The sequence below is a fragment of the Conger conger genome, chromosome 1, assembly GCF_963514075.1.
Source record: "Conger conger chromosome 1, fConCon1.1, whole genome shotgun sequence".
In the NCBI taxonomy this organism is placed as follows: domain Eukaryota; kingdom Metazoa; phylum Chordata; class Actinopteri; order Anguilliformes; family Congridae; genus Conger; species Conger conger.
In genome coordinates, this window is record NC_083760.1 from 84,945,099 (window position 1) to 84,959,237 (window position 14,139).

Here is a 14,139-nt window from a genome sequence, read left to right on the forward strand (position 1 = left end):
AATGCCACAGTGCCCTCATTTGGGCACTGCTGTCATTACGGTGACTGCTCTCTTGGATTAAATATTCAAAACTGCTATTAAGATAGTAAATAGACCCGGCAACACCTTGAAAACATTGCCCATGTGATCCTTGTATTATTGCATTAAGTCTTATGTAATGGTAACAGGAATTGCATGTAAAATGGATAATCAGGAGGGAAGTTTCATGATAACTGCAACATAATAAAACATAAGGGTAATATGTTTGGTATGGATGTGATCTGATAAAATCAAGGAATCGGATTAGATACATTTCATACCAAATGGAATTTAATAAACTATAGTTTCAGTATCCCAAGGGAAAACCTACACGTCCTCTCCTGGTAATCATCTCATTTTCCCTACTCAACAACCCCCAACGGTGGGGGTCTAAATTCCAGATTTGACCACCCCTCCAGGTTGATTTATGGCACTGCCGCCTGGTTTCAAACGTATGATTTGGCATAAAAGCAAGGGAGACCGACCAATCTGGGAAGATCGTATTCGACTTCCCACACAGCATATTGTACGTGTATGTAAGTATCAGGAAGATCGTATTCGACTTCCACACAACATGTCTTATGTATGTATGTATGTAGTCCAAGCAGGCTAGATATGATTATTTACTCTATCTCTATTCTTAATTTGTATATTTTATACTTGATTGTGATATTCTAAAGCTAATAACCTACCTGTCTGCGAATAAACTATTTTGTTTGGAACTTGCGTGATCTCCATGACTCTAATTCATCTTGTACCTTTTCAGCCTAAGTTACAACTGAATACTCAGGGGGAAATGGTGGCCGAAGACCGACCGATCGGCGGGGCGGTACACCTGTGGTAGTTCTAAGCTGTGCGGCCAGAAATTTCTGTCCCTTAAAGGGTCGGGTGACGCACGGCTCTTGTGATTTGGTGCGAAGGGAACCCTTGGGCGTTACGGCGCTGGTTCCTGCCAAATTAGCTCTAAGGAGCCCAGTTAATGCTACGCCAACCTGGGCTCGCAACTATCATGGCAGGTTTGCATGTATTGTGTTGACTGGACCCGCAGCCTCTGAGTTCTCCACCGAACTGAGATTTCAGCAGTAATGCTAATCCCGGGAGCATCTATTGAGTAATGGTGGCGCAGGTACAAGTCGAATGTAATCACTCCCGAGGTCCGCGTAAGTTGCAAACCCAAATTTCTAAATTATATTTTAAATGGAGTCAGATAAACAAGTAAAACTATAGTAACCACTAAGCGTACAATACGGCCCCGTTTGAGAACGGAGAATATTAAGAATTGTACTGATCCGTTTCTGGCCAGCTATAAGCGGGATATGGGGCAGGTCAATCCATATCCGACCTATGGCAACGGACCCAGTATATTCTTAAACATAATTGTGCTCTGTTCTTGTACGGAGGATAACAATTAACCCAACTAATGTTCTCCCAGCAACGCCAGAAGGACAAGCACGCAGAACCCCCTTCGGCCCCCGCTAAATTCCGCCATTGGGTTAGCGAGGGGTTTTACAAAATCACTTTTTTTTTTTTTCACCATTTCTCTCTCTCAACCAGTGGGGCACCATAACATACATATGCACATGCACATGCACATGCACATGCGCATAAAGACACAAAAACACACACACGTACGTTTAAAGCAACACCTTAGTGCATAAATTGGCAGTCTTAGGGGAGTGCTGCTGTTCATATTGAGAGTAAAATGTAAAAAAAAAAAAAAAAAAAAAAAAAAAAAAAACTCTTTCATTGCTAAATGAACACTGTGCAGTGCTTAAAGTGTAAAATTAAAGATGTCAAATTATGCCTGCATTCTTTGAATTATAAGTGCAGCAAAGTGACTGTGGTGACTTATGATTTCACATGCCATTTTTAAAAGAACAAATAGCTTCTGCATTTAAGTTAAGGACAAATGTTGATTGAATCCAGTCAATGTGATTCTACAGTGCATTTCAGCCCTTCAGCTGAGTGTGTAAGGTTCAGCTCTGAGTGATTGAAGACAAATTCAGATCTAATCCTGTCTGTACTGCACCCATCTCTGATACTGAGGCATTCTGCGCACATTTCATTTCTAGAAATATGATTACTCAGCGTAGTGGCGCCCCCTGCTGCATATTTCTCAGTGTCCCACTTATTCACCTGCAGCACGTCATTTTCAGGGCTGATGTTGGCGACCTGCAGACTGGCGTATGTGTCACCGTCCCTCCCTCCCTTTAAATGAAAAGTCACACAGATGGTGCAAATGTAACATACAGGAGAAATCAGGATGAGCTGCAGTCAGTGTGTTTCAGAAGAGGAAGAGGAGGAAAGGATGGAGAGACTCACCTTCAGCCTTCTAGACAACCTGGAGACCAGAGTATCAGAGTAGAGAGAGAATGTGTTATTGCCTCGGTTTACACAGTAATGCAGTACTGTCCCTGCAGTAACTGCAGACCTCAATCATTTACTGTATGGGGTTGTTTTAATGTTAATGACATTTTACTAACAGCATTATTACCTGGTTACAGAGGAATTGGCCCAAGATGACTGGCTACATCCATCCCAAATCAATTTTCATTCACAATGCTGCTTAAAGACAAATATACCATATAAAATATGATATATTCTAATATGAATAACATAATGTATATTTGATCTGCATTAGGTTCACTTTTAAAAGCAGTGCTCAGCTGCTGGGTGGCTCATTCGGTGTAGGCACCATGATGTGGGGCATGGCTGAGCCTCACAGTGTCGGCTCAGATCCTGACTGTTCCAGCGTCGAGGGTGGCCGGTAGCTCCATGGGCCGATATTTCATTAAATAGCTGTGAGGTGGTGATTTTTGTTATTTAAATAAATGCTATTTCGCTATTATTAGCCTACTTTAGCAACTATGTTTTGATGTTAGCTTGGCACATTGAAATAGGTACCAGAACAGTGCTCCAACAGCGACCGTGATGGCACTCCAAATATCATCTTCTGTAATGTCGATTTCATATTCAGACAGTCCAGAGGGCTCGATATCTCTTCATGTTTCTCCACCAGCACAATTTATTTTCTGTCTTGTTTCTCTGTCCCGGTGACTTTCTCTGTCATCTTCTTTCCCTTCACCTTCAGCATATCACAAGATCCGCATGTAAGCACGTTAGCAGGTAGTCAGGCTGTTAGCCATCTGTCAACTAATTTGATGAAGACTTTTTGTTTGCATAATTGAATCATATCCTGGTGTACTGTACAGTTTTCTTCCGCACTAACTTGGGCCCCAGTGCATTTATAATGATAGCCAGCAGGGTGTGATGTGAATGTATGTTGTTTAGGCCAAACAAAAATTGCAGTGAAACATAACACCAAAAAGAGATTTCAGGAGGACAAGAAAGCACATTCAAAGTGAAATAGTTTTAATAGAGCACAATATGTTGCATTCATTTGGCTGACAGCCCTATGCAGAGTGTCTTGGAATGTGAGAGAAAATAACAATATGAAGTGCTAGATCTGGCAAAAATGTCCATTCCAGTGAGGGTATACGCAACATGGCTACATGCAAATGCTACACAGTTATGCTAACCACAAAAGGATGATCCCTGGATTCAATCTCAGTTGAAATGCAAGTGTTCCTTTAAAAATAAAAATAAAAAAACTAATTTGGCTGTTGCTGCATTATCCAAAGTCTGAAGTTAACGAAATGATTCTTTATTCTTTATCTACAGAAGAGTAAAATCGTTAAGGTTGCGCGTCCTTATTTTTAAAGACAAAGTTCTGGGTTGACCTCCATTATTTTCTTCAGGGCCACCTGTGAATAGACCACATCGTCACCGTGACCTGCGGCTCCTTCACGGGCATCCTGGCCCTGTGTCTCCACGGAGCGGGGGGAGTGCTTTATCGAGGAGTAATGCATGGTTTCCAGCTCTGCCTTCTTTCGGTCCTCTGCCAGGGGCTGTGGGTCTGTCCCTCCCAGCTGTGGGTCCCTGGGTTGGGTGGTTGCCATAGAGTGGTTTGCGTAGACTGGGTCTTCTTCTGCTGGGGGAAGACTCTGCAAAGCGAGCGCTGTTTCTTTTAAAACTGCATTTCTCAACTGCTCCTATCTGGGACATTCTAGATACGATTCCCCTAATGGTGTGTGTGCATGTGCACATGTCTGTATGTGTGTGTGTGCAAGTGTGTGTGTGCGTGTTCGTGTGTGTGTGTGCATGTTTATGTGTATTTGTGTGCGTGTTCATGCATGGGTGTGTGTGTGTGTGTGCATGGTGTGTGTCTGCATGTTCCTGTGAGTATTTGTGTGTGTGCATGCGTGTGGTGTGTGTGCATGTTCGTGTGTGTGTGTGTGTGCGAGTGTGGTGTGTGTACATGTTCACGTGTGTGCATGTTCGTGTGAGTGTGTGTGTGGTGTGTTTGTACGTGTTCATGTGTGTGTGTATGTGTGTGTGTGTGTGCATGTTTGTGTGTGTATGTGTGTGTGTACATGTGTGGTGTGTGTGTGAAAGTGTGTGTGTGTGTGTGTGTGTGTGCGTGTTTGGTGTATGTGTGCATGTGCACGTCATCTCCTGACGGAGAAAGCCACCCAGCTCCTAGTCCAGGCGCTCGTCATTTCCTGCCTGGATTCCTGCAACTCCCTCCTAGCCGGTCTCCCAGCTTGTGTCATCAAGCCCCTCCAGCTGGGCCAGGATGCTGCAGCCTGCCTGATCACCAGTCAGCCCAGGTCGGCTCATGTCACCCCACTCCTCATTGGCCTCCAATGGCTTCTTATTGCTCCACACATCCGATTCAAGGCCCAAGTGTTGGCATTTCAGGCTGCCAAGGGGACTGTCCCACCTTACATACAATCCTTAATCACTCCCTACTCCCCAGCTAGACCACTCCGGTCTGCCAGCTCTGGTCGCCTTATGGTTCCCTCACTACGTGCACCTGGCAGTCGAGCTGCACGTTCACGCCTGTTTTCTGTTCTGGTTTCTCAGAGGTGGAATGACTTGCCTACCACTGTCAGGACAGCAGAATCCCTCCCCCTATTTCGATGCAGACTAAAAACACACCTTTTCAAACTGTACCTTAGTCCTACCTCCTGACCCCCCCCCCCCCCCCCCCTTTCCGATCTCCTTATCCCTCTTGTCTAACCAAAAAAAAAAAAAAAAGATAATAATAATGTCATTGCACTTATGATGACTGTGATTAGAACAGCACTTCATGTGTATTTTACTAGTTATGGATGTGTTGCTTTAACTTGTGGAAAAACCTATGCAAACCAAGTCGCTTTGGATTAAAAGCGTCTGCCAAATGACTAAAATATAATGTAAATATAAATGTTTGTGTTTGTGTGTGTGTTTGTGTGTGTGTGTGTGTGTGCGCGCGCACGTGTGTGTGTTTGCGCATGTGTGTGTGTGCGTGTATGGTATGTGTGTGCATGATCATGTGTGTAACTGTGAAACACAGGACTCACCCCTACGGTGTCCTTCCTTCTAGTATCAGTAGACTCACTGTCTCTCTTTTTCCTAAGAAGAACAAGCAATAGGTTACCCTTGCCCACTCTCAATGTATAAATTGCCCAACTCAAATTGCAGGGCAGTTAATTTTCCGCAGAATTGGTGACAATGAAAACCTGCATACACACCAGCCCTGCAGGAATGGAATTGCCCACCCCTGCTTTTGAATGGTCTTCATGATGAGGAATATAGTCACAATGGCGCCAACTACAGCAGCAGCACTAATCAGCAGTGCGGTAATGTTGAAACCTGAACGAAGGTCATGTTAGTTAGACGCTGAGGAACAAAAAACGGGAAATTTGGAGAAGCAGAACGATAAAAGTCAGCATTACAAAGGATGCTATTAGGAGTGCCATCACTGTCACAGTTGGAGCTTCTGATACCTATTAGCCTATTTTAATGTGTCAAGTTAACATCAGAACGTAGTTGCTAATTACATTGGTGTCAAATTGACCAGTGAAAGCCGGTTCGATCCCCCGCCCAGGCTGTGTCAAAGTGTCCCTGAGCAAGACACCAAACCCCCAAATGCTCCTGACTTGCATGGCAGCCAATTGCTGTTGATGTCAGCCTGGTCATGTCGCCTGTTCCGGCAGTTTATGAGTCATTATAAAAGGATAGAAGTCTTGATGCTGAAATTGCACCTTTAAACACACCTTCAGGTCAATGCTTCATAATGCACCCCTCTGTATATTAGTACACCCTGAGTCATTAAAATATGTGAATTGTGTCCATATACCTGAGTCTGGAGACGGGGCGTGGAGCTGGAGGCTGGAGGTGCCGAGAGCGTTGGTACTGAGGCAGAGGAGAGTGGCCGTGTCTCCCTGTGAGTGGCGCATGGTGAGGGAGCTCCTCAGGCCTGTGTTCCCCAGCTGCTCCTCCCTGATGACTCTGTCAGTAGAGTTAGTGACCCGCAGTCCAGACACACGCCACTCCATGCTGGGAGAGGGATTCCCACGGCTCTCACAGGAGCAGCTGATCTCTGCTGCAGTTCTGCTGCAGCTCCCAGAGCCAGAGATCTGAGGCATGTCTGAACACAGGGTGCCACAGTTACTAATATAGCAGTACATATAGAGAAGCAAGGGTCCAATACTGCACACACACCACATACACACACACTCACACTCACAGGAACAAGCACACTCAAACCACTCAAACACACACACACATGAACATGCACACTCAAATGCTTATCCAACAGAAAGAGGGCTAGAGGGGACGCAAATGGATGGACTACAAACATTACAGTGGTGTGCCAGCTATGCGACAGATTAGCCTTGGTAGCTAACCATTATTCGAGTGGCTGCGACAAATTAAAATTAAAATAATGATTTAAAATATTTATTTTGCTATGTTATTTTTCCTTTATTCTTTCTGAAAGTTTCTGTTTCACCTTAAAAAGACAAAGAAATTATATAATTGATGTGTCCAAACATATAAACTTTAACACAGAGATTAAATGAGGGAAAGTTTTGCATCAATATTTTAATTAATTGGATGGAAACAATCAATTATCTCCTGGTCTTATTCTAAAGACAAACACAAATCCAGCTCTCTTACATAGAACTCTGAGAGTCAGACTGGCCTCAGATGTCAGATTGCCTCCTTGTTGCAGTGTGTAAAGTGCCCTGCAGGTGATCTTCTGCCCATGGTGGAGGTGGGAAGCAGTGAAGGTCAGAACAGAAGACACAAATGTGGTATTATCCTCATTCTCTTGCAGTTGATCCACACTGTCACTCAGCGTGGGGGTCCATGTCAGATTTGGGGGGAGTTTGGGACAGGGGGCTGCAGCAGAGCAGCTCAAACTCACAGAGGTCCCCTCCATCACCTCCACCTTCTCTGGGGTTAACTTGGGTTTGGGTGGAGAGACTAGGAGACATGGAGACATGAGGACGGATTAATGGGTTCTCTGATCACCACATCAACAGTGTCTAACATGTTATATTTACAAAATGAAATCTTCTAACTAGTCATTCATTTTTGCATTCCTTGCTCTTTTACATCCAATGTATCTTTTACATTCAGTATGCCTCTTTAAAGACAGCAATTCCACCTCCGATGCCTCATCTTCAAACCGAAGGGTTCCAACATTAACACAATGGCACACAGTTAAAAAGGCATAAGAGCATTACATTACATTACATTAATGGCATTTGGCAGATGCTCTTATCCAGAGCGACGTACAACAAAGTGCAAATGCAGTACCATCCATCCATCCATTATCTGAACCCGCTTATCCTGATCAGGGTCGCAGGGGGGCTGGAGCCTATCCCAGCATACATTGGGCGAAAGGCAGGAATACACCCTGGACAGGTCACCAGTCTATCGCAGGGCACACACACCATTCACTCACACACTCATACCTACGGGCAATTTAGACTCTCCAATCAGCCTAACCTGCATGTCTTTGGACTGTGGGAGGAAACCGGAGTACCCGGAGGAAACCCACGCAGACACAGGGAGAACATGCAAACTCCACACAGAGAGGCCCCGGCCGACGGGGATTCGAACCCAGGACCTCCTTGCTGTGAGGCGGCAGTGCTACCCACTGCACCATCCGTGCCGCCCCCAAATGCAGTACCTTGTGCGTTAATTTGGATCCCTGTAGGAAAATTAAACTTGATAGGACGCTGAGATTCCAATCTGAAGAAATATTTATTTCTGTAAGTAGGAGACGAAGGGAACTGGTCCAGAATTGTGGTGCAGTTGTTCATCGTCAGTTTTCCGATGAATGTTCCTTTAATTTCATTCTGTTTGGGCTGCTTCTCAGCTTTATTGGAATCAAAGACTACTCTGCCATTATTTCCACCTATTTTCCATTGTCCTCTAGCCTCTGCTAGGTATTTGTTTTTTGGAGATGGGATCTTAAATCTGCAAGGAATCAGCACACAGGATCCACTCAGAGCTTCTATACTCTGAGGCATCCAGACTGCCCACTCTCTGCCCAGGGCTCCTACAACACACAACACAGCTCTGTCACAATATTACACTAGTGATCCTACAGCACACACACAACACAGCTCTGTCACAATATTACACTAGTGATCCTACAGCACACACACAACACAGCTCTGTGACAATATTACACTAGTGATCCTACAGCACACACACAACACAGCTCTGTCACAATATTACACTAGTGATCCTACAGCACACACAAAACAGCTCTGTCACAATATTACACTAGTGATCCTATAGCACACACACAACACAGCGCTGTCACAATATTCGGTAAGTATAGCAACTTTAAAAATCTGCTTCTGACATGCACAACAGCACCGTTACCGAGCCTGCAACATGTAATACATACATTTGTGTGGATGTGGATATTTTTATTCATGTCACAGAAAAAGGTTTTACTGACAGTAAGCTGCAATAGTAATCACTATAAACCATGTCCATTACCTACACTCTAGCTCTCAAAAATATACTTCATACAAGCCATGATTTACCAACTGAGGTTTTCTTATACTTTGGAGCACTTTACAAAGAGTAAGACTCCCCACCTTGCAGCAAGCAGCCAATGAGGATGAGCCTCTCCACTTCAGTCATGTCTCTGAAGCTCCAAAACAGCACTGGCACCCTCTGAAAAACACAAACCTCCATTTTAAATAAAGTAGTTTTTGGAAAATTTCTATGAATAATTTGGGTGTAGTGGCAGCCCCTCATACATCATGCTATAAACACAGTTCCTTAATAAACCTTAAAGCTCAATATAGTACATACACTCAGTGAGCACTTTATTAGGTATATTAGACTTATTTTTTTTACTTCTGTTGTAGCCTATCCACTTAGAGTTATGATGCATTGTGTATTCAGAGATGCTCTTCTGCATGCCACTGTTATAATGTGTAGTTATTTGTGTTAATGTCAACTCTGACCAGTCTGGCCATTCTCCTCTCTCATTAACAATGTGTTTCTTTCTGCAGAACTGCTGCTGACTGGATTTTTCTTTTTTGTGTTTTTGCACCATTCTAATTGATTAAATAGTGGGGGACTAAACACAGGGCCCTCTCTGATTTTTTTGGAATATTTCATTTCAAAATTAAGAAATTAATATTTTAGAAGGTACCCTGGATTGTAGTTTTGGTATTGAATGGTTAGAATTCTGAATTGAACATTAGGTTAATTGTTTGTGGCTAGAAAATCCATGAGCATCTAACCAATCCGACCCATGAGATACAACACCTTCCATGAAGCAAAGGCATTCGACCTCTAGAGGAGGTTCAGAAGAATGCACTTCCTGTGCAGTTCTCATCTGGAAACTGTTTGTAAGTGTGACTTCCTGGTACATTACTAACACTGTGGCCCTGTCCAACAGTCACTGTTAGGAATCAACAAATTGCACTGTATGTGTGTACAGTATATTGACCAGTATATCATTTGTCTAGAATCAGTGGCTGTATTTTTGTTAACGGAAATGTGATCAAGCAATAAATTCCACGCGACTCCAGTTCAAATGGCAAAATGACTGGAACACAATGGCACAGAGACATTAACTTAACACTTAAGTACAATTATTTTTAACTAGAATTACATTTCAATAAAAGTGATAGCCTGAAGATAATCTGTAGTTTGACTGAGACAAACGTTACCCAGGTGGAAGAGCACTTACGTGTCGAACAGAATAATATCCAGTCTCTCTCCAGTGGGAATATACTTACTGTAGAACGGAAGGATATTCAGTCTCTCTCCAGTGGAAATATACTTACTGTAGAACAGAAGGATATCCAGGCTCTCTCCAGTGGAAATATACTTACTGTAGAACAGAAGAACATCCAGTCTCTCTCCAGTGGAAATATACTTACTGTAGGACAGAAGAACATCCAGTCTCTCTCCAGTGGAAATATACTTACTGTAGGACAGAAGAACATCCAGTCTCTCTTCAGTGGAAATATACTTACTGTAGGACAGAAGAACATCCAGTCTCTCTCCAGTGGAAATATACTTACTGTAGAACAGAAGAACATCCAGTCTCTCTCCTGTGGAAATATACTTACTGTAGAACAGAAGAACATCCAGTCTCTCTCCAGCGGAAATATACTTACTGTAGAACAGAAGAACATCCAGTCTCTCTCCAGTGGAAATATACTTACTGTAGAACAGAAGAACATCCAGTCTCTCTCCAGTGGAAATATACTTACTGTAGAACAGAAGACTATCCAGTCTCTCTCCACTGCACACTGACCCTCAGCCTGCAGAGCACCAGTACAAACCCACCCAAAAGAGGAAGTGCTCATTGTGGCGTTTTGTGAAATATGCCCAGGACTAGGCTTATGAGCATTTTTTTGATGAACTTTCATAGAACATGTGTGGCCATAAGCAACATATCCACCCCATCCCTGAGACTGCTGAATCTTCCTCTGCTCTACTACAATATAAAAATGCTGAAATAGAATCGGTTGCCCTGATGATCAAGCAAGCAAATTGATATAACACAGAAACAGTCTGACTTTACAGTTGAATAAGCAAATAAGCAGTATTGCCCAAACACCCTCAGCAAAGAAACAGTAGATTGGAGAAAAGAGGAGCTACTGTCCAAATAACAGTCCTAACCAATCTGACACCCGTAGTCACTATCAAAATGCATCAAATTCACACTTCCTGTACTGCTTAAAGCCAGCAAATACCCCGTCACATCACAAAGTGCCTTTTTATACATAGATTATGTTACTCTACACTTTTGAATAAAATACATCAGAACTATATATTTGGCAAATGTCCTCATGGATGCATGTGTTTTCTTGTATGCGGTCAGATTGATTGGTTTGTCCTGTGTTTTCAGAATTATTCCCACAATGATGAAGAAAACATCATACTGATGCATGTACTTGCACACACACACACACACACACATACACGTGAGTGTTGCGTTATGTGCACACAAATACACCCGAAACAGTCAATATGTTTGTTGCTTAACTTTCCTTCGCACAACCTTTCATAATTCTGTCTATTGGCTGAGACTAGCTCGCTAAAAAAGGGAACTCTAAGAATGTGTAACAGTTTCAGCTCAGTGACGCAATCTAACAAACACAAGATATTACAGATGAAAAAAGAAAAGGAATTCTATTGCAACATTGTACGACGTATGTACAATTATTTTAACTAATACTGCACAATATTGTTGTACGTGTTTAAAATTTTTTTTGAGGTATTCAAAAATAAATGTTTTTATTTGTATTTATTTATTTGACAACAGATTATAGAACAGAGTCTGACACAGTAATCCTAAAGAAACAGGCATATACATCAGTGCTGACTTTAATTTGAGGACATCCGGCATTAATACCCTCAATATTGTATATGCAATGCTCCATAAAACAGGAAAGATGACCTTTTGAAACTGCTCTCGGTTGTTAAAAGTGCAATACTTCCTTCCACGAATTGAGATGACATCAAGCATGCAACAGTTTACCTAAGTCCATATTTTTTTGTTTTTGCAGTTTAGAATCAATTTTAAGAATATAGAAACACCATTGTCAGCCTGTTCCGCAAAACATTGATTTGGTCTTCTCAAAACTAGAAACTGTTAAATTTATGTGAGTGTCAACGTACAGCGTTCACAGTTTAAAAACACACTACACTGTGTGAGTATCGCTGTATTCTGCTCGTGTGAGTTTAGCTGTACTCTGCACTGTGTGAGTTTAGCTGTACTCTGCACTGTGTAAGTTTAGCTGAACTCTGCTCTGTGTAAGTTTAGCTGTACGCTACACTGTGTGAGTATAGCTGTATTCTGCTCGTATGAGTTTAGCTGTACTCTGCACTGTGTAAGTTTAGCTGTACGCTACACTGTGTGAGTATAGCTGTACTCTGCTCATGTGAGTTTAGCTGTACTCTGCTCTGTGTACGTTTATGTGTATTCTGCACTGTGTGAGTTTAGCTGTACTCTGCTCTGTGTAAGTTTTGCACAGTGTGAGTTTATGTCAGGGTTGGGAGGTAGTACCGGTCGTGGCCCTCATTAGTGCCAAGGGAGCCTACCTCCTGAAGGTATTTAAAGCCCTCTCTGACTATCGGTCGACGCTTTGGTGTTAACTGTTTGCTCTGACACCAAGCTGGTATGCACGCGGCAAGACTCTGTGTTTTTATGAGTCAGGTATCGTGCAGTTTTGGGTTTCTTCTCATTTAAAATAATATAATAAGAAAAGGTAAGGAAGACGCTCAGCTTGTTGGTGCTGTGTGCACGGCTGATGCCTACCGAAAGGTTCTTTGTTTTCTTGCCTAGTGTTTTATACGAGGCTTTTATTTTGTACCTGGTCTGGGGTTGGCAGTGCTCGTTTTTTAGCGCTCATTTTTGTTGGGTTATTCGCCCTGGTTTTTTAAGGGTCGCTTTATTTTCTGGTAGCAGTTTTTCGGGCTTTTCCTTATATTTTGGTCGGAGTTATCTCCTAGACATTTTCTGTTTCCTTTTCCCTTCCAGGGTTTTGTGGCGAACACGTTCTTATAACGGATTACCCTTAGTCGCTCTTGACCTTAGAGGACAATACAGTTCAGAGTCCGAGTGTAACCATACAGATACAATCGGAACCCTTGAAGAATACATCCACTTCCAAATTAGCATACCACAGTTGGCAGCTAGAATACCCTGAGTACAACAATACAATAGCTAATACAAAAAACAACAATATCTATACAAGTATATAAGTGCCATGACAGTCTATGGCATATATAAGTCTAATCATGGTGGTGAGTTAGGGAGGGAAAGGTGTAGCCTGAAGAGATGAGTCTTCAGTCTGCGCTTGAAAGAGGTCACTGAGTGTCTAAGAGTGGAGTTAGTCGTGAAGTCCTGGAAAAAAACCAAACAAAACAGTCATGATGCTTGGACATTGTTCATGTATATCCATCCATCCATCCATTATCTTTAACCCGCTTATCCTGAACAGGGTCGCAGGGGGGCTGGAGCCTATCCCAGCATACATTGGGCGAAAGGCAGGAATACACCCTGGACAGGTCGCCAGTCCATCACAGGGCACACACACCATTCACTCACACAATCATACCTATGGGCAATTTAGACTCTCCAATCAGTCTAACCTGCATGTCTTTGGACTGTGGGAGGAAACCGGAGTACCCGGAGGAAACCCACGCAGACACGGGGAGAACATGCAAACTCCACACAGAGAGGCCCCGGCCGACGGGGATTCGAACCCAGGACCTCCTTGCTGTGAGGCGGCAGTGCTAACCACTGCACCATCCGTGTCGCCTGTTCATGTATATTGTGTATTGAAATATCAGACTTGACTCATTTACAAAAATTCAACGGTTAAAAAAAGGTTAAATACTGGTTCCTCATATTTTAAACGTTACAATAACATGGGGAACATAATTTTGGGTTGGACAGGACACAGGATAAAGTAGGGCCTACAGAAGACTACAACTCTAGGTCTAATACAGATAGTACATCTTACATCTGAGGAAAAAAAAATTGGTGATTCCTACTGTAATTGAATGCCTATGCAAACATTACATTTATTGAAATGAAGGTCTTATAGTTTCTGGATACACACCTTTGTACCACACTAGAAAAGGGAAGTGCACATGCCATGTCCCAGAAAGTACATGCAGAAAAGCAAATTTACATAATAAAATAAGTATAAAATGATGGATAGTGGTTGCACACAATATATTTATGCGACTATGTTTATGCAATAGTTTATGTGACTTCAGCTGAGTATT

At 42.7% G+C, this 14,139-nt stretch overlaps 1 protein-coding gene across 5 annotated transcripts in view; it reads right to left on the reverse strand.

The window, feature by feature from the left end:
* Nucleotides 1–10,677, reverse strand: part of LOC133128457 (myelin-associated glycoprotein-like) — a 55,367-nt gene extending 44,690 nt beyond the window's left edge. The window contains exons 1-8 of one of the 5 annotated variants that reach the window (XM_061242020.1): nt 10,608–10,677; nt 8,970–9,048; nt 8,045–8,416; nt 7,024–7,332; nt 6,203–6,493; nt 5,622–5,715; nt 5,424–5,475; nt 3,624–4,022 (exon numbers count right to left, since the gene is read on the reverse strand). In XM_061242020.1, coding sequence (XP_061098004.1) covers nt 3,735–4,022; nt 5,424–5,475; nt 5,622–5,715; nt 6,203–6,493; nt 7,024–7,332; nt 8,045–8,416; nt 8,970–9,015 — 1,452 coding nt within the window. In that variant the 5' untranslated portion in view covers nt 9,016–9,048; nt 10,608–10,677 and the 3' untranslated portion in view covers nt 3,624–3,734. Of the gene's footprint in view, nt 1–3,623; nt 4,023–5,423; nt 5,476–5,594; nt 5,716–6,202; nt 6,494–7,023; nt 7,333–7,668; nt 8,417–8,969; nt 9,049–10,175; nt 10,183–10,607 lie in introns of those variants that run through there. The other 4 variants (XM_061241991.1, XM_061242009.1, XM_061242000.1 and 1 more) reach the window with 4 other exon arrangements.
* Between the last annotated feature and the right edge of the window lie 3,462 nt (nt 10,678–14,139).